This window comes from Nomia melanderi, chromosome 1, assembly GCF_051020985.1.
Source record: "Nomia melanderi isolate GNS246 chromosome 1, iyNomMela1, whole genome shotgun sequence".
NCBI classification, from domain to species: Eukaryota; Metazoa; Arthropoda; class Insecta; order Hymenoptera; family Halictidae; genus Nomia; species Nomia melanderi.
The window spans coordinates 9,699,604-9,720,517 of NC_134999.1; the positions used below are offsets into that span (position 1 = coordinate 9,699,604).

The 20,914-nt window shown below is 38.9% G+C and overlaps 1 protein-coding gene and 1 long non-coding RNA gene across 4 annotated transcripts in view; one reads left to right on the plus strand and one right to left on the minus strand.

Annotated features, from left to right (window-relative positions):
• Positions 1-20,914, plus strand: part of LOC116427698 (uncharacterized) — a 118,384-nt gene that overhangs the window by 55,105 nt on the left and 42,365 nt on the right. For 2 of the 3 annotated variants that reach the window (XM_031978356.2, XM_031978357.2), the window contains exon 2: positions 19,052-19,106. In XM_031978356.2, the coding sequence (XP_031834216.1) occupies positions 19,052-19,106 (55 nt within the window). Of the gene's footprint in view, positions 1-16,700; positions 17,338-17,424; positions 17,554-17,639; positions 17,946-19,051; positions 19,107-20,914 lie in introns of those variants that run through there. The other variant, XM_076372937.1, reaches the window with a different exon arrangement.
• On the minus strand, positions 2,380-3,714 carry LOC116427699 (uncharacterized). The gene is made up of 3 exons (XR_004235144.2): positions 3,470-3,714; positions 2,858-2,989; positions 2,380-2,775 (listed from the first exon to the last, which is right to left on the minus strand). It is a non-coding gene; the product is annotated as an uncharacterized LOC116427699 (long non-coding RNA).

Genomic DNA, 20,914 nt, shown 5'->3' on the forward strand with positions numbered 1-20,914 from the left:
CTTTATTTTTTCATTGGAATATATTATAGATGCATTTGGCACGCGTTTGACAAGTATACACTTCATTCTTTGATTTCATTGCGCGCATCGTAAGAGATTTTGCAAATTAAATTCTACAGTTAACACGTTAATCTTATTTACTGATGATCCTAATACTGAAAGTCATTTTTCTCATCTGTCAGCATAAATATGTTCTAGGTTATGTAAGAAATAGAAAATATGGCTTGAAAGTGTTAGTGTAGTGAAGAAATTATTTAAACGATGGATGCAACTTAATATACAGGCCATAATTTGCGTATTGTTAAATAACTTTCTTAGGATTTATTGGAATCAATGATTTTTTAATTTATATATTTCAGTAGTCATTACTACAATTGCCAAACCTAAATGCAGCCGCGGTTACTTGCAACTGGGTCAATTATGTGGTTTCAAAGTAATACTCAAGGGAGTGTTTTCATCTAGAACGACAGTTTCTACGCTTAATTTAGGAATTTTTATTTTAATCTGAACATTAATTTTTGTTGATTTTTTACACATATATTTATTAATATTTTATCCATATTCCGAATTTTTTTGAAGTCAAAATAAGTAATAGTTTAGGACTTACGATTTACATGATCACGACCATTGTAGCGAATGGAGAAAAAAACGATGTGAATTCTTTGTAGTTAGTATTTACATTTTATTTTATGATTTACGAAAAAAAGTAAACTTTCAAGTAAAATTGATTTTTATCTCACTTTTTGATTAGTCACTTGCTTCAGTCGGAGTATTTAGGTATTTTCCGCCAGCGTCGAACACACATCTCGATAACAGATGTTTCTCCGAGAAATTATTAAAGAAATTGATTTAGCAATACGCAAACTGAATTGTAAATCAGTTAAAGTCTCAATAGATGCACTCTTAAAATTTCTATAGAAAAATTTCAAAAAGTCAAACAAAAATATTTGTAGAAACAATGTCGGCTCCCTGGTGAATAACTAAAAATATCACTGGCAGTCAACCTGTTAACGAATTAACTGCGTTTGACGTCTATATATACGTCATTTTACAGTTTGAAATGATACTAATTCTTTCAGCAATGAATTCTTTATTTTATCGGATAAACGCGTAATTCCTCTTTGTTTTACTTTGGTTTTTCATTGAAATATACTCTAGGTGCATTCGCCCAGTGTTTGAGGACTACACATTTCATTTTTTGATTTTTTGCGCGCAAGTCGAGAGATTTTTCAAACTAAATTCCACAGTTAACAGGTTAATTCTCGATATCTCGTTAATATGCTATTGAACCGAATATTTGACGAACTGAGAATTAATACGTTCATCCGGAACGATTTCTTGCTTCGGTGTACCCAATCATCGCACACCTTTGTGTAGAGTTTATATTTTCCTTCAGTCCGCACCGCTAGAGTCGGTAATTAAGCGAGGAAATTTAATTCAGATAAAAATCAAATGGAATCTTCAGGCGAGATTCCTTATTATTCTTTATGAAATATTTAAAATCTGTGCTCGAGGATGCTGCTATAAACCTATTTCGCTGAAATAATTTTATTCGCGGGCTGCGTTGATGTTAAGCGGACGTTAAAGAATATTTTTATAATTTAATTGCTAATTGTAGTTTCTGATATTAGGCGTCGAATTTGTTGTGATAATGCTTGATTTTCTAACGTTCATGGCTGTGCATCAAGTTCCCTCCATACGTTGATTAAAATTATAATCGCGTGCAACGTGACAACCACATTAAAATAATATAATTTTAATGTTAGTTTCTAAGGAAATAGAATTCATTATTTTTTACGAATGTAGTTTTTTGCTTCTAATGTAATAGAATTTTTGTGGAAACGTTCTGTTCGAAAATTAGATTTTATTATTTTTCAACTACAATTTCTAGGTGGTTTTAAAATGTATTCGTCTCACGAGGAAAATTGACAATGAACGAACTCTTCTTCTTACTACACGTGCAACGCAGGGCAGGTGTTTTTAAACAATTTCGAACTCGCAGCTGTAGGCAGCATTGACGGCGGGCGTGCAGTGCATAAATGCACGAGATTGGAAAACATGTGGGAAAAATTGAATTAACATCGGCCAGTACACTTCCTCGTCGATGTTTAATGACAAACAGAGATCTCATTTCAGCAGTCTCGTCCTGTTTTAAAAAATCATAATTAAGATGTAATCGTTTTATTAATCGATTATAAATATGTTTATATCACCAAGAAATAATGAGGTTAATGAAATGCAGACTCGAATTAAAGTATTAAAATTTTAATAATTTATAATCTATATTTGTCTATGTTAATAATTTCCTTCTTAATAGTGAATAGATTATTTAAACCTATTTATGAAAATCTTAATAGAGAACAAATATTCAATTGATGAAGAAACTTGCGAGATTGGAAACAAAATAAACGATGTTATGAAACGTTTCATAAAACTTGCACTATTTCTCAATATCTTTCGCAAGTCTGTCGCCTAAGGAACTATCTGGATAAGAAAAACGATACCAGGAAAGTCACGAATCCCTATCTTTATCGCACAAGGAATCCGATCAATCGTAGATGCACAAGAAAAACTAGGCCATTAGAATAAAAATTACACTGCGTTGTCAAGATTAATGTCAAGGATCGCCTGAGGATTCACAGGTGAAGAAATCCAGAAGATCGGCGTTAATCGATGCGCCGCATGTGTTCCAACGTTCTTCTATCGTCTGGATTCCTCGTTAACAGACCAGATCGTAGAGCGATTTCTTAGGATTTCACGTGGGAGCGTCGCGATCTAGAAAAGTGTAAAGAATGCGAAACAAATTCTAAAGTTTTAATTGATTATTAAAAATCAACCAGCGAATCAAACAACATACCAGCATTATTAGCGCACAAAAGTTTCCATTGCATTCTATTTCTTACGGTATCAATTAAAGCGGAATTATTTTCTCGATTCTAAAGTTGCTTAAAACTCCTTAAATATTGTTTTCAAATGTCGTCATTCACACCTAAACAATAAAAAAATTTGCAAAAAGTACTCAAAACATATAACTTCAGTAAAATATGTTCAAAAATGTATTCCTATAGTTAAATTATGCTAATAAACGGAACAAAGTGAGGTATCTTCTGGGTTTAACCTGTTAACTGTGAAATTTAATTCGAAATATCCATCAAAAGCAGGGCAAATGCGTCTATAATATACTCCAACGAAAAACTGAAGCAGAATAAAGAAGAATTACATATGTATCTGAAAGAATAACTAATCCACTTTGAAAAATAATTAGTATCATTTCGAGTTTTAAGACGACGTGTATACTCGTCAAACGCAATTAACTGGTTAATATTTGTTACACAACGGTGGCAATCAGTGAGTTAAAAATTATCCAACGACGCGTTAATATTGTCCGTAGAAAAAACTTACTAGCCTACTCTATCCTTTCATAAAATCTCAAGCAAACATTAAATCCAGGTCAATAAATAATTTTTACCGTATCCAAGTGTCTCGTTTGTTCAGCGAAATGTCTCTAGCCTGGTATATTATTACCAATTAAAAAATATGGAAAAATGGAGGGAAAACAGAAATGGGACGCGGGAAACGTAGCGAGAGTTAAATCACAGGTGTTCCGGCGGGAAAAGGGGCAAATTCTAGTCGGGCGATCGTTTCGCGGACTGTGCTCGGAAAGATCGCGAGGGAAACGGGTCACGAAGAGTGCATACTCCCTGCTCGTGCGGCGAGACGCGACTGGAAGGAACAAATTGAACGCGTCTACGCGGCAGAACCGAATAGAGTAGGGCGCGTGCTCGAAACCGACGTTCTATTCTCTTCCTCTTTTTCGCCTCCCCCTCGTCTCACTGCCTCGCCGGTTGTCGAACGCCGCGAACACTCGGCCAGGTGATATCTCACGCACAAGTACGCCCCCGTGTCTGATACGGGTCTCGCCGCTTGACGCGCGATATACGTGGTGTTCCCGGAAAAACTGATCCGATAGGCTTCTAACATTGTTTGACATTGTAGTAGTCGATTGCAAACGGGTATTGAAAACGTTTGAAAAATAACTGTTTGAAATTGTTATATATCGATTCATGTATCGATTCGACTGAACAAATTATGGAGAACAGAAATAAAATCATGACTGTTATTTGGTATATCGGTTTCGGTTCTGATATTATATGGGTTCTGTAACTGTTACTCTCCGGTTTTGCATCTCGGTTGTGCAGTTTTTCGGAACTGAAAAATAACGGTTATGAAACCGATATACAACTGATACAATATCGGTGAAGAACGGGTACTGAAAACTATAGCTCAGAACCAATATTCTGAATAACAGTTATAGCTTTATCTCGGTTCTTTGTAATTTGAAGAACCGAAGCTGATATTATAATTGTTCTTAACCCTTGACTGCAAATATCTGCCCAATTTCTAGGTTTTAACACGTTTCCCCATCATTGTTATTCTTTTTTACTCAAGATTACGAACGAACTATTATTTAAATTCGATTCTTTTGCGAATCCGAGTTCTAGCCTTTTGCACTAGAGAGACGAGATTACCATTTATGTAAGAACTTATGTTTTTACAAATGAAAGGTTATTATAGTCGGAGGAGTTATATTTTAGTTGATAGTTTAAAATACCATTGAAAAATATTAATAGCTTAAACGAAGCAAATAACTAGATGAAAAAGAAAAGTGGAACTACTAAATATTTATAAGCGTCGTGAACTGCTCATAAGTGTCTGTACGTTTTCATTATACATGATCGTTGGGCTTGAGCAACAAGTATCAAATTCAATTGTATGACACATTATTACTGAACTTCGGTGTAACGGAGGGCTTAAATCGCCTGAAATTATGCTTAGATTACAAAACCAATTTAGCGATGAGACATTATCGTAGTCTCAAGTATGCAAACGACTTAAACTTTTTCGCAAGTGTCATGGTGGGATGGTAACTTTGCACCATGCCCACCGGCCGCGCTGTAATTTGCGCATAATTGGCTTCAGTACTCGCCCTATAATAAACAGCACACCTAACCCTCGGTTTACACGGTTAATTGGCTCCGTGTAAGTCAAAATCGGGTAAACCCGTAACCCGCCGTCGGATAAAATCAAAACTGCTTTCGCGTAAAAGATCAAGGAACACGTAATTACATCATGTAAATTGAAAAATTTAACCTTATAAATTTTAAAGTGACATTAAATGAACACGACAGGTCATTCAAAGTAAAATGTTGTTTTGTCATAAAACAGAATTCCAGTTCATCAAATATACACAAATTTTCACGAGAGTTGTATAGGGTGTTTTCCTTTTAATAAAACTTCTGTAAATACGTTGCTCACTTCTTACAATACAAAAAGAGACATTAATAAAAATGCATGAAAAATTGTTCTGGGTTTCATTTCATAGTATAGAATTTTTAATAACTTGCCAGTAAAATCGTGTACTGGGGAGGGGCTCTCTCTACACTCCCACTTCGAAAAAGTTAGCCCCATTAATACCATTCTCTACTATCTAAATGAAACTCATTTGTATACAAGTGGCTTGGAGTAATAGTACTCTAACTCCTACTTCTGAATTTTCGAGAAAAAGATTTTGTAAAATGTTCTCCGATTAATTAAATGCTAGTATTAATAATTAAGACTAATTAATATTATTAGAAAATAATAATATTAATATCATAGAACTCAGAAATACTAATTAAACCACTATTATTCTGATCCATTTAATATATTCTACGAAACTATTACAATTATTCCTGCTGTAGCCCTACTTGAAAATATGTATTCCTTTATATAAGATGTGAAAAAAATTGTTCCATGCAAACATTTTTCTGCGTCATTCAAGGTTTAACCAGGTACATGTTCCATCGGTACACTGTTTAAGAACCAAATAAAATTAGTCTTCCCCAAATAAAATAATATCTAGATTACCGCTAGATTACCAAAATACACTACATTAGTAATCAGGGACCCAGAGGCTTTGAATCCGTCCCTGAGTCGCACCTCTTCATTTTCTTCAGGGTCTCGCGCAGACATTTCCTCCTGTCGCCTAGTCAGGCCAGTAACGCAAAAACGCCGACGAAAAAGCTGAAGACACCGTGATCCAAGACGCGAGAGAGGATTTCGTGTGAAAGAGACGGAGGGAGCACGCACGTGTGCGTACACGGACCGACATGGTCGCAGACGAGCTGCACCCCGGGAATAATGGACGTGTTACACGGCCGAGGATTCAGAGAAACACGGACGCTCCGGACGGACGAACAGCTCGACGGATGGACGGACAGACAAACGAATGGGAGACTGTTACACCCAATTGTCCCTCGTTGTGCGGGGGTCAAGTAAGGTAGCCAACCGGCCACGGCTGTGCACCGTTGTCATCCGTGACTGGTGCTGGATAAACTGCAGGCCGGTTCGAAAATACAGCGACGGAGGCCGGTGGGAAAACAACGGCGACGTTACTTTACGATATCGTCATCCGCCGTCCTGTGTACCGTTTGCTCAACTGTCCACGAGACTAGCTCGGGTCCCTCGGGTCGCTACAGGGTGGCACCGAAAACACCGCGCAGAGAGCGATTGCATATTCAATTGCAAGCTGAAGGGGAAGTGTAATAGAAAGGAAAGGAATTTGACTTTCATTGAAGTGATGGTGTGTAGATTTTTAGTTGTATGATTGCTTGATTCCTTGCTAGATATTGGTTATTTTTCGTGTATATTTTATATCTGTTTTAGGTTGGTTTTCCATTTTCTAAGTGGATAGGGTGTTTATTTAATTAAATGAGCGGGGAGAGGGTGATTTTATATGGAAATATTAGTGGAAACTGTAGAATATAATGTTCTCGAGGAAATTAGGTTTCGGAAGTCGTTGAGTACGCGTACGCCTGGCTCGATTGAATATGAATGGTAGATATAATCGATAATAAGTTACTCTGCATGAAGGAATAAGTAATATGAAGTAACGCGATGCAACAGTTTTCTTTGAATTTATTACTTGAATAATTGTTGAAGAACCGTTGAAATGTGTTCAGTATTTTGCTAATATTGAAACGTTTGTTAATTAACTTCCAGTTAGTCTTCACCATTTTGATTATTCTACTGTTTTGACGTATTAAGAATTGTTTATAATATTAAAATTAAATGACATATTGATTTTAGAAAGAATTACCACTTATAAAACTCAACTAGTTCTGTATGGTGATTTGTCATGAAATTTTATTTTATTACACAGCTTGTGAGAAATTAGTTTAAAAATGATTTCTCTTTTACCAAAAGTATAAACTGTAGATTATTAATTAGTATACCTAACATAATTTTTAAACTATCACTCCACTTTTGGCAATTGGAATATTCTTTTCGCATTGAATCATTTCTTGATATCCTCTCATTCTCTTATTACATAGTTACAGCAAGAACTTACGTAAGTTGTCCCAGACGCTACAGTCACCGACTAACAAAACTGAGTGCGACTAATTGCGAAATTACTTTCTCCAAAAATCGTATTCGTATCATCGCGATTGCGTCAGTAAGCAGCAACAGCCCGAGGCACTCGTTATCACCGGTGGGACGCGATTAACCGCTTGAATACTTACTTATAGCTAACGAGACTCCGTTAATCCGTCCTTCAATTAAATTTATTATTCCAAAGGAAACTGTACTGCGAAACGAAATTCCTTTCAACGAAACCATCAATAAATCTCCTCAAATGGAACACCTAAATGGTCAATTATAATCCATGAATACCAGTTGCAATCCAATGCCATTTTACTTTTCAGAAAAATACAAGGTGCAAAATTCATATCCCATTATGAAACTATTACAAAAGTACTCTTTCTTCCCCAACAAAAGCATCAAAAACCCTTTTTACACAAAACGAATACTCAAATGTTTAATTATCAGCTACGAACACCGTCCACGATAAGCTCATACTCCTCCGGTTTTATTTTTCACACCGGAGTCGCGCTCTTTCTCCGCCGTTGGCTGGCCGACCGATGTCGCCTTTGCCTCTCCGCCCCGGCCTTTCTTTTTTTGGGCTGCACACGTGTGAGGTTATCCCGTCGATGGTGACCCCGTCGTCCTCTCCGGGCCGCCCTTGCCCCCGCGCGCTTCCCGCGGCTGCGTTTCAGATCAGACGAGCCCCGACAATCATCACGGATCCCCCTGACGCAACCTGAACGCGCGGAGCATTCGTTCATGATGACGTCAGACCCACCGCTCCTTCTTTGCCCGTCGCCTACCTCCGTGCCCGTATTGCTCATGTGCACCGACGAATATGCTCCAAAACAAGTAACGCGACGGCTACTCGCGTATCCTTGGCCAGGATACGTATCAACCGGCGGCTCCTCTCTTTTCGCTCTGGGCCCCCTACGATGGGGCTCACAGGTGTGTCTTTTTTAGCGACCGTTCTTCTCGCTCTTTCTTTTTCTTACTCTCTTCCTTTCTTTCCTTCTTCCTTTTTTTCTTTTTGTTTGTTTCTTCTTTTCCTCGCCCCCTCCTCATATGCTATCTTTTCGACGGTGATCGTCCGACGTAATGAAACGGTTACATTTTTTTAGGCACTGATTGGATGTTAATGCTCGCAGACGATCGGCTTCAACTTTGGACACATGTTCCGTTAATTGCGAATTGTTTTTTTGAGCCACCTATGAAACAGTTTCGGGGAACCAGCGGACATCTCTGTTCCGCTTATGAACGGACTTAGAAATCTGTGGGTTTAAGGAGAAGTAATTAAAAGTTGACTGGGAGTTTGTGGGTGTAACGTATAGAACATCTGTAAAGTATTCGTATTGTGGATAGTTTTAATGGGATGCTTGTTTAAATTCGTTCATTAATCTGCTTTTTGTGGGAGATATGTTTTGCCCGAATTTTGGGCTGTTTCTTTGTAAATTATGTTTAAATAATGGCACTAGAAATGGTCTATTCTCGTTTAAATTGCAAAATACTTTTTATCGCGATTATTCACGTATGTGTGAAGTGAAATATTCAAAAATACGTAATCCATCGAGTGGTAGTATTTTTTGTCTATGTTTTTTACCCTAAGAGATCCTAAAATAGTTTAATATCTTACCGATTCACGGAACAAGGTTTCATTGAAATAAACGTTGAAACCTATTATTTATATCTTTTTCAGTGCAACGATTGCAAGATAAGAAACTTCATCAATTTTTACTCAAACTCTTCGTTTTTTAGAGGCAAAAAATCTTGATCCTCTCGACGATAAGAGCAATATCTCGGGGCCAGTTATGCGGGTCAATCGAATGCAGTATGACAAACGATAAAAATCGATTTCGCGGGGAAAAAGGAGGAGCAGAAGTCCCCTTACAAGGGCGTAGCGTCGTTCTGCAGTAATTACTGTCGACCTTGAGACCCGTTCACCGTTGGAGTATCTGTGTATTTAGAGGCCGTCGGATTTGGTAGGCAAATGAGCCGAAATTGAGAGCCGCTCTGTGCGGTTTGGTGAAGTGAACTGAGCAACAGGAAAAGAGAGGAGCGCGGTGAAGGGCGGGGAGAGGACACACAACGGCGAGAGAGGCAGAATAACCAATAGACGGTTCGCCCGGCTCAAAACGGACGACCCTGAAATCACCGGTAGGCCACAATCAATTTCCTATTATCTAGAAAAGTGGCCGAAAAAGCTAACTAAACTAACCACCCGGCAATTTAGGAGCGGCCGTTGTAATGGGCCAGCTATTGTTTTACTCTTCGAAGAGTAAAGGAATCTTATTGTAACCTTTCGTAAAAGAAACACGATGGTTAGCACCAGGCCGTTCAATAATTTCGTTCATTAAGTAAAACTCACTTACTCCTCGCTTTTACCGTAAGAATTTTGATTAAACAACAGTCTTCAGGCACATATGGAAGTAGAATGATTTTAACGCAATTGATTCAACGATAAATTACTTCGGTCCGATTAAAAGTCACCGTTAAATAATTGCGTGTTGATTTATTCGAAAATATTTTGTCCCCTGATTATTTTATTATCAGAGATTAATAATACGGTGGTTCACGTCGTCCACCTGTTGATTATAGCATTCTTGACGTAATTGTATAAATTATTTCTGGTATTCGTATTTTTATTGACGAGGAAAAATTTATATGATATCCTCATCGAAATTAATCACTACATAATGTGTTACTGAATAATTTCTTTAACATTCGACAAAAATTGCCAGACCCAATACTTCAAACTTCATTTCCGAAATATTGATAAACCTCGCGTTAAACGCTATCAGCTACAACATAAACAATGTTAATCAACTACCTTCAATGTTTAAACATATTCTTTCATATCCACTTCCATTCTCATTTACATCTGAGTCTTCTATAAACAAATTCATCAAAAGCACTCAAAAGTACATTGCAAGAAGACTGTTCACGCCCTAGAAATTTCTCAGTTCTCTATAAAATCGCGATTGACAGTCGATCGTGCTATAAAAATCCAGCTCGCGCCGGCGCGTCGTGGCGCGCACGGTCGCGTGACTTCGGCGCGCAATTCATCGTGTCCGTCCGCGGCGCGCTCGGGACAAAAGACGACGGGCGATCGTCCGCGGCCCGATCTCTCGCGGTAGTGTGTCCAACCGGTTGCCGGCTACTGATTGGTCGAACACCGGCTACTGGACCCGGTTGACCCCTAACCTCGGCAACTCGCTCGGCTTTATCGTCTGGAATTGCCGTGTTGGTGGCGAGTTGGTACAACATGAGACGGTCGACGCGACGCGCGCGGGTACGCACACGCGTCCACCGCGCTTTATGAGCCACGTACCCGCACGTGGGAGCGGAATTCTGTGCTGAGCGACAAACAATTGCCGCCAAGTGGCTTAATTGCAGCCAACTAAACAAATGTTCCAACCGTATCTCCCTGGGCCGTGGCTGCCACGGGTCCCCAGGGGCAATTTCTTTCTCTATAGCCCGGGTTCCAGGTCCACGGCAAGGACAGTTGCGGCTCTAGACGCGGACAATTCACGGCCCTTTCCCTCTCCGACCGCTTGGTGCATTCGATTTTTCTCCTTGGACCCTCGCGTGAACACTGGAGGATCGTATTTAACCCTGCTACCCGGCTCGGCTGCACTGAATATAGCGTTGCGAGCTGTTTGCTGCAGAACCATTGCGGATATCGATTTTCTTGTTGTTTTAGAGACTCTTGCAGCTATGTGGATTTTTTGCGAGCTTGTAGCTGGACTCTGCCAGGTTCTGCAAGGTTCCGCGAGGTTGTAATATTGAAATGAGAGGGGAGATAGAGAGGTTTACTCGTAGATAGTACTGAGTGCTATTGAAATGAAGTTTTCCTTTTGACTTGTTTGTTAGTTTGGTTCAATGGTATTCGAGTAACGATGTATTTGAGAAATGAATTCTTTTGGTATTTGGTTGTTCTTTTTGAAATCCATTTGTTTGTTTTAAATGTTACTTCTGTTTGCGAAGCTATTGTTTGTTACTTGACGAATGCATAATTTGGGAATAACTTTTTCCCGAATGTTGAGCCTATATGAATAAGTAGGATAAACTCATATCCACGAATTCTTTGCCAGAACTTCGAAAATTCAGAAGTGGTAACAATTAATTATCTTTGATGGATATTTATCCGAGTGATTTTCCAGCATTCTGGCTCAGAATTTTCATCGAATATCACGCGGAGCACCCGATACACGCTCGAATCCGATTGTTTGCTGACCCATCAGTGGACATGTCCTTTCGCGCGCTCGCCACGAGTCAATGCGGTGCGAAACGTTGTTAACGCACATGACAAACACAGATCTCGAAGGTTGCGCGGATACCACGTCAGCCGGGCATCGTGAAACGCGCTTGGTAAAGGGGGAAAGAGCGAGAGAAAGAGAGAGAGAGAGAGAGAGCATGAGAGAGGAGGACCGCGTTTCTGTACCAGGTATCGTAGCGTCGGCTCTATTTCGAGCGCAGTGCCGACAACTGCCGGAACCAGCTGCCTTCTTTCTAGGGAATGCGATTTAAATAGGATTAGGTCAACGTCTCGCGTCCAACAAATATGTTCGTCTACTTTATTCGGTGACGCATCAATTGCAACGGAGTCAACTGGCGACGTGAACTTCGTTTTCAACTTGCTCGGCTTCTATCGCCATTCGTTTTGGCAAGATTGTTACTTCATATCGCGCCGGCTCGTTTTCATCATTGCTCGTGAACTTGCACCTAATTAACTCCCTGTCGTTCACTTGCTACCTTGATGTAAAAAAATTAATTTTGACTGTGAAGTTATTTGAAGAGCCATTGTAACCAGTAGATTGACCCTCTTTTGTAGTATTTGAGAATGTGCACCTTCGAGAAGGAAATTCTTATTATGGAATTCGAAATGGTTCGGATAATATAATATTTTAAAAGACAGTAAGATAAGTAAACATACATATTTATTTGAAAACATATCTTACCAACTGAAAACCGAAAGCTAATGGAAGTGAGGAAATTATTTCAATACAAAATTTAAGTAAAATTGCATTGTACGCTAAGAGCTCAAAGAATGTTTTCACATCAGCAAGACTGTAACTAATGAAAAGAGCGACGGTAAGTTAAAAGATGGATCTTGACCCACTGCAGACTCCGAAGACAATAAAGTTCTACTCTAGACTCCAGACGAACTACAAAGAATCTGCAGCAAATCTCGCGAATCCAAGGTACACCTTCGCTATAGTCAAATTAACTGAGCACAGGAAGTGGCTACAATAGAGCCGTGTGTAGATGCAGCTCAAACCTCGACTCCATTAAAATTCAACACCTTCTGGAGTAGCAAGAATCTGAAAGAAGTGAGATTAAATCGTGCAAGTACGAGACCATATACGGATAATAGTCCTGTTCCGTGTCCTGGAACACTCCAGCCTGGAATCCAGGCTGCTGCCTCATGCAGTCATGAACTCGATGGTTCCTTTTAACGTTAAAGACTCTTATACGGCTAGATAGGTTAAAAAAAAACGATTTTTCGAGGATGAATCTGTGTCAATCTTTTCGTTAGGAATGTTATGAAAAAATGTATAAAAATCATTACATGCAATGGCAAATAAAATCAGGAAATTGATGGACGCAAAACTTTAAACACGGTCTTCTAGGAACAGTGTTTTTTAAGATACTACCGAGAATTCTCAAGGACAGACGAACCAATTTAGATGAAATTTACTTCACTTTCGATACAAAATGCTTATCTAATACATTTTATAGAACCTTTCGGTACCTTACAATTTTTCTTAACAAAAAAAAAACAGAATATTTAAATAACATATCATATTTTTCAAATTCAATAACTACCGTTACGAAATATTCTGAAAGATCGCCGGAATAATTACTTGCTATAATACACACTTTGTTTAATTTCGCAAGAATATTTTCTGTTTGCATAAAAAGTGACAAAAGTGCATAATAAGAAACTAAAAACATAATTAAGATTATTCGACCATTATGTTACTAACCAAATACCCAGATGCCCATTTTTAAACTTTCTAATACACAATTTACTTCGATTCCGTAGAAATTCATCAAAATAGTTTCGATTCTCCACTGCCTTTTAAGGTTTCATGTAAATGTCCATTTCCAACATTTGATTAATATAAATATATTGCAATAGCACAGTTCGGGTACATGAAAACATTGTGATTGGTAGCATAAGAGTTAAGCGGCGCATGGACGATTGCGCAGCCGGGCCCTTTCCTTGATTTTTCTCCAGCGCTTCTTGTTGCCGGCCTCGAAGACGAGGCACCGCTCCCGGCTCGTTTCTCATTCGGCGTCGTGTGTGCCGTCGTAGGTGTATACGGCCGACTGGTCGCGCGCTCAGCGAGATTCCCATTTATCAGGGTACATCCGCCGGAAGTGGGGCGGCCCGTGCGTAGGTGAGACAGGGAGAAAGAGAGAAGGTAGAGCGCCTCGAGAGAGAAAGCCAGAGGACATTGTTCATTAGTACCTACGACCTCAGGATACCTCCAGGCCTCCGGCGACATGATTTACAAGTCGGTTTAGGACCGGCAATCGACCACAGTCTAGAATTCGCCGAACCTTTCTTGGGGATCTTCTCGATTGAACCGGTGATCCTTGTATACGGTCTTATAGTGTCGTTATGTCTTCGTGTTGGTTCGTGCTTCCCGGTACCCAGTGTTGGAACCCTTTCTGTACGTTCACCGTTTTAGGCAACGTGCTCAGGATCCATTTAAAGTTAGCCACTTCGAACGTCGAGGGTAGGGTTCCTGGACGTTTTAGGGCCCACTAAAGTAGGATTAATAAAAGATTGTAGAGTTATTGGAAAATGAAATTGCTATGCGAAGATGCGTGTTTGGTTTTATACGTGAATCGTGTTTCGTAGACAGAGAATAAAATATGCGATTATGTTCACTATTAATTAGGTAAAGTAAGAATGTTTAGGATCTATCAAGATTGTGTAGCTTATGAATATGGAATTAACAAATTGTGAGTGTTAAGAAATGAATTAATTTAACTTGGTTTAATTTGACAAAGTGAAATTTGCCTTCGAACTTTCTTAAGAACAGTAGGACATGTTGTAGATGAATTTGATATTACTATCCTAACCTCAAAACTATATTCCTTAATATTCTGTTTATCGATAGAAGATAAGTGAAGATCGATATATTTCATCTTTGTTATCGAAATATATTAGAATTAAAGGATTCAAGAAATATTAATAGAAGTCAGCTGCGCGAAATTATTATAGGGATCATAATGATGTCTTAGACGAAGAAACGCCTTATCCGCCGGTATGTCCCCTTTCAATCGAACGTTTGCTTGCCTCGTATTTTCCGGAAGCGTATGAGTTTCAATCACGGCAGCCTCCGGCCTCGGCGGCTCGCGCGGAGATTGAATCAATTAAAATACCGAAACGAATTACTCTTATTGGGAAATGCTGTAGCCGCTGCTTGATCGATTGAACAACGTAACCGGTTATGCTTATCGCTGATAGCGGACGAGTCGCCAGGGAGTGCTCGGACATAAATCGCGTTTGATTTTTTGACATTCAAAAACCTGATCGCATAATTACTGCCTATAGCGAGAGGATACGGCTAGCTGGATGCCGATCCAGCTTCATTGATTAATTGTAATCGCTTGAAATTCGAAAAATAGAATCATGATTATGTTTTATTACACGATTAATGAATGAACTTCGCGACGACAAAACGCACACGAAGAGCGAGGAATTATTGTATAATTAAGAATTTTCAACTGTAAAATTACCTGTCCCTATAATCACGATGTTCCGCGGCCGCGTTATTAATGGCGTCGCGTCGCAAGGCTAGCCAGTCAATCGATTTCATTGAGTATTGAGACGAACTTTTATGCCAGATGTGATTTCACTTTTCAATTATTTCAGTTATCGAGGCAGAATCGTGTGATATTTACGGGACAGTGTTTTCACAACTCAATTGTTGTTTACGTGTTTATTTGGATGTAAAAATCTTGGTGATCACTTAGTTGGATCTGTTTTCTTTGTTCAATAATTTTATCCACATAAAAATTGATTTTATATATTTCTAGTATTAACAGATGGGACTAATACACAATATTTATTATAAAAGAAAATAACGTTTATAATGATGATAATACTGGTAACAAAGAGCCAAGTTTCCAGTAACCAAATAACAATCATCTGACAATATCATCCAACCAACATTTCAGAGACTACATCTTCGTCAATTTCAAGAATATCGAAATGAAATTTCAAGAAAATATACCTTTTCCACATAAAATCCGTTAAGACAAAAAGCCGCGAAAATGAATTGAGTGAGATTTCCTTACAAACTAATCAAATCCTAGTGGTTAACTTTTGGATGATAGATTTATCAGGATCCCTGACTTATATCAGCTAGTTCATCAGGTTTGAGAAGAAACGGTCCTTAGATCCGACAGTCGGTTAATGTGCTAGTATTTGTTCAGCATAGAGGTAAGAAGAGTGACTAGTCTTGTGTTTTGTTTATAGTTTTGTTGGTTACGTATAACTGTATTGCCGAACAGCAAATTACTATCGAAAATAAGATAAGAAAAGATGAAAACTGATCACTTAAACCCGCATTCCTCAGCCCAGCTATCGAGTGGTAGATGGATTATTTGGTGACTAATTTTATCTATGACTTGCCGCAGGCACACAATGATTCACTGTTTTCGGATAAATCTACATTGCATCCCTGAATCATCCTGCTCAGAGTCTACCCTAAGGATTGGTAATCCTCACCTTTCCTCTTGCCTTCTGTATATTGTAAAATCTTAGATTTATATAGGTTTCGTCTTACTGAGTTTTCAAGTAAAAGACCTTCAACAAACGAAAATTCAACTTATACAGGTTTCTTAAACCTTTTAGCTTATGTGAATGTAAATTTCGACGTGTAGAGATTGATCTCCTAAATTCAAGTTACAGAGGTAAAACTCGAGGGAAATAATACAAGTTATAGTCTTTGTATTTCGAGTTGTAGAGTCTTTCACAGTGGAGCGGAAGGAAAGGAAGAAATGTTACAAGTTATAGAGGTCTTCTAATTATAGAGGTCCGAGTTGCCAAGGTTCGACTACATTTTTCAAACAACGTCCTTTCATTCTACACGGAACACGGTAGGACTATACCTTCCAGGATCCTTCAGCCCTCCAATTTGGTTGGCCGTAATCGCGGAACGGTCGTCCAGGTCGCGTTCGCGCGTGCGCGCGGCGGGTACCGTCGGAATTTCTTGGTTACATCACCGGCGCTTTTTGCGCGGTATGCGCGCACAAGTCGGCCGCTCGTCGTCCTACAACACACCGCCGGACAAAGTTGCGGCCGGTATCAATTGGCTGTGCTCCGTGTATACCGGTCGACCTTCTGCAGTTGCAACACGAGACCTGACACAGATAGGAGAGCCGCACTCAATCAGTCCGCCGGGTCCAGGCATTGCCTGCGCCGCGGTGGCACGCCTTGCGAAACACACCGGGTCGTGCGTTTTCATCGGGGGACCCGTTGCCCGACGTGAACCAATGTCGCGTCGCGGATTCAGCGGGCCAACGATGATCTCATCCCCGTCATCTGGGAACCGTGTTCGCGCGAACACCTGCCTCCGCGGATAGACCTGACGCTGTCGGAGTGCCGTTTACTTGACGGATCGATTAACACTTTGACAGCCGTATTGGCCGTCTACCACTTGATGGCTAGGCTGAGGAATGTGGGTCTGATTGGACAGTTTTCATTCTTTCTCGTGTGATTTTCGATACTGATCTGGTGTTTGTCAATGTGGTACATAATTAATTAAAGCTACAAACAAAACACATCTCGACACTCTCTTTTGTCGTTTGCCGTACCCGTAAATATCAAGTGTTGGATAGTTACTTAAAGATTTTAGGTGTATGCCGTTTTTAGTCCTTCGGAGACAAGTGTCCTACTGATGGCTGTATCAGGTTTGTGTATACAGAAGATAGGTTGCAATCGAAGGATTTGATTATGTAGGTAATGAGAGATTAATTTATAGTTCTCTTATGTTTCAGTATTTAAGAGTTCAATGTATAATTTAGTATTCTGTGGAAGAGATTGATGGTTGTAAATGTCCTCGTCTGCAAAGGGTTTAGAGGTTCCAGGAAGAGTACTGCTGGTCCCTTTAACTTTCAACATTTGAAGCAAGTCTTGAAAGACCCCATGAATTTTCCTAAATGATTGATAGCCTAACATAAATGAAACTTTAATGTCGTTTACTTTACTACAGAGAAAGTCTACGTAAAAAATATTCAAATTTCACTACAAAAGAAATAAACACGTGAAGTGCGTTTAACATCAGCAATGCTTCAGGATCATTAGCAAAAAGCAACTTCTAAAGTCAGACCCTGACATGCTCTGCCAGCTAACCTCAACAATGAATCCGCTATCCTATTCAATACAAACTACTCCTTCCTTTTTTCTTTCCACTTTCCTCCCATGGTTTCCACATCTCCGTTAGAGCCGAAACGGAATAGCAACAAAGGAAAAATGGCTGCCAGTGTCTAGCCAGCGAGAACAACGTCGGCGATCGTCGGTGAGTTTAACGCCTGGACGTCCCGGTGATGTCGCGTTTGGGTTCCCTGCAGAGAGCGTGCTCGCGGGTTACGCTATTGATCCGGGATTCTCGACGTGCCTCGATCCCGTCTCCCACGGCACGTCGCCGAGCCGAGGCGTAAGTAATTTGCGTTCAGACGAACCGCAAGCAGCCGCGCTTGCTCTCCAGCTCTCGATCCGGGACAATAAAGTCCACGGCCGTTCCGTGGGTGTACGGAAAGTCTGCCGTGGTGTTTTTCTGTGGCGCAATCGAGAAGACAATCGCGATTCCATGACACGAGTCGGATACACCGCGCACGGTTTACCGCGGCGCGCGCTGATAACTTCGTCTGACTACGCCGCGGCGTTAATTTTTCAATGGTCGACCACTTGCGGAATCGGGGCAATTGTTCGAAATTATCGCACGACACCCTCGTTCATTGAATTCGGACACGCTCGACGAGCGGGTCGCGGGCATGGGAAATTGTTCGAGAATTATTAGAAATTTGGAGAATTGCGTTCGTCCTTCGTAACCTGTTCATACTGTGAAGTATTCGGTTCAAATGGAAAGGAATATGTTGTATATGTTAACTAATTTTTTCATGTAAGACTATTGTTCGTTGATTGAATTTTTTTGGACATTTAGTCTTAAATGAAAAGAGATTCTGCATTTGACTTGTTCTTACATTTAGCTTTAGATATTTTATTCGTATCGTTAATGATATGTTTTCTTTAAAAGATTACTGTGAATTATATACACTTGGGTATTTCGTAAGGTTTGGTTTTTTTCCATTTTATTGTTGCAGGTTTCTGCGATTTAATGATTGTAACATGTATTTCTATTTGATGTGTTACTTAAGTAATTTTAAAATGTAATGCAATTGTACTAATATTTTTAATAAAGAAACTACGAATATATGAGAAAGGCTGTTTTGATATAATTTTGAGGGATGTTTTATGTTCTTATTGAGCAATTTACACGATCACAGAAGAATATCTTCGAGCGATTGTTTAATATTCAGTTTTGCGTTACATATAGTAATTACATAAGAAATTCCTTCGAGGCAGATTTATGGAAATGTTAATCACGTTTTTATCTTGTTCCAGGAAAATATTTCAACTCCAGAACCAGCAGACATCTCGGAGGAAGATCATTACTCGAGTAAGCAAAACATTCAATTTCTTCGCACCCACTTCCGTAGACTTTCTTGTTTTATATTTTACTTGGAGAATATTAAACCTCACTTCCATCGATATTAAAAACATTCATTTCCGCGGTCTTTTCGCTGTCATTTAAGCAACGCGGTTTAAAATTTACAAATTTGTCTCGTTTACCATTTCTTCCATATCATTTCTTGCTTAATACCACTAGCGTTTCCAATGTTTTCTCCCTGATAACGAGAACTTGATTTTCGTGAACTCAGAAACAAATGGCGGGGATGAATTCTAATTCGAATTCGAAAGAATACTTGGTGTCATTGAAATTTAATTCGGTGATTTCGCAAAGTAAAAGGGAAAGTTTTATTCAAAAATTTTCCCTTAAAAGTTTCGAACTTGATATCGTCTTCAAATAAATGATATAAATAGCTTTAACATGAATGAAGTTATGAAAATATTCTTTTATGGTAATTAAGTTGGTCAACTCTAATTTGAAGTAAAACCTTATAATTACGTTATATTTATTCTCTAAAAATATATTATTAGAATAACAGAAATTTTAATATCATAGAGTGCTACAAATTTTTGAACGCAAATGTACGTCATAATATTTTTTATTTTATTGTGATACATTCACGTACTTCGAAATGTATTTAATGAATCGAGTTTCATATTTTCATTTTTCTTTAGTTTCCTCACTCCACGAACACTCGTGGAGTATCATTTTTCTGAAATTACGGGTGATTTAACTTTGGGATACTTGGATTAAAACTTTTGTCACACTCGTGAATTATTGAACGTGATAAAACCGTTGATTACACGCATTGATAACGTGTACGAGTATGTTACTTTTTTTTCCACTTCACACAAAATTAAATGTCCTTCTTGTTGTTTTTAAAGTACAAATGCTGCCACAAATCTCGCGGTAAAGTTTGAATAATAATTTCACCTCAAATATTCCATGCAAACCGTCGTATGTAATGCAATATAAATTCGTTTAAATTAAATTTAAATTCATTACCCATTAATAATTATCAATGGCTACAATGAAATTGGTTAAGCGATAACCAAAATGTTAAATATAAACACACAACGAATATTTCAGAGTTTACAAATGCACGTTCACGTTTATGCATACATCACCGACCGAAATTTTGAAATCAGCTCGCGAATTAACGGAAACACAGACTCGGTTGTTAAATAAACAATCCTATGTCGTATTTGTTTTCCCAACTGTAAACATTATTTCCCTATTACGCCCTCAAGTTGCTTCAAACATGTATCAGTTTCATCAAATTCCTGCGGATGCAATGACACCGTATAGTGCCACCGACACTTCATAAATGTTTCACGTATCTACTAATACTACGACAATCTGTTAACGGACTTCGTATTTCCTATATTCATACTAATCAAAATCTATTAAACCGATTTTCAAAAACAGTAAAACGTTGACAAATACATCTATTTTCTACAGAATACAACGAAACTTTTCCTAAACCGAGCAAAATTTTCAATTCCAACCTACAATTCATTTGATAAAAATCAACATCCAACATCCACGGTTTCCAATGACCAAATATTAAGGATCACAAACTACCTAATTGTCATGAAAAAGAAACGTCGCAGACCCTACAAGAACGTTTTCAAAAATCTATAAAAACGATCATTGGATACGTAGATTTTACGTGACGCAAAAAGACGTCATCGGCGCCGACCGCGTCAAACCCGGCCCCGCAAAAACCGACGCCCTGAATAAACGAAGAACCGATCGTAGGTATAACCCACTACCTACAACGTTCCGCGTTCATT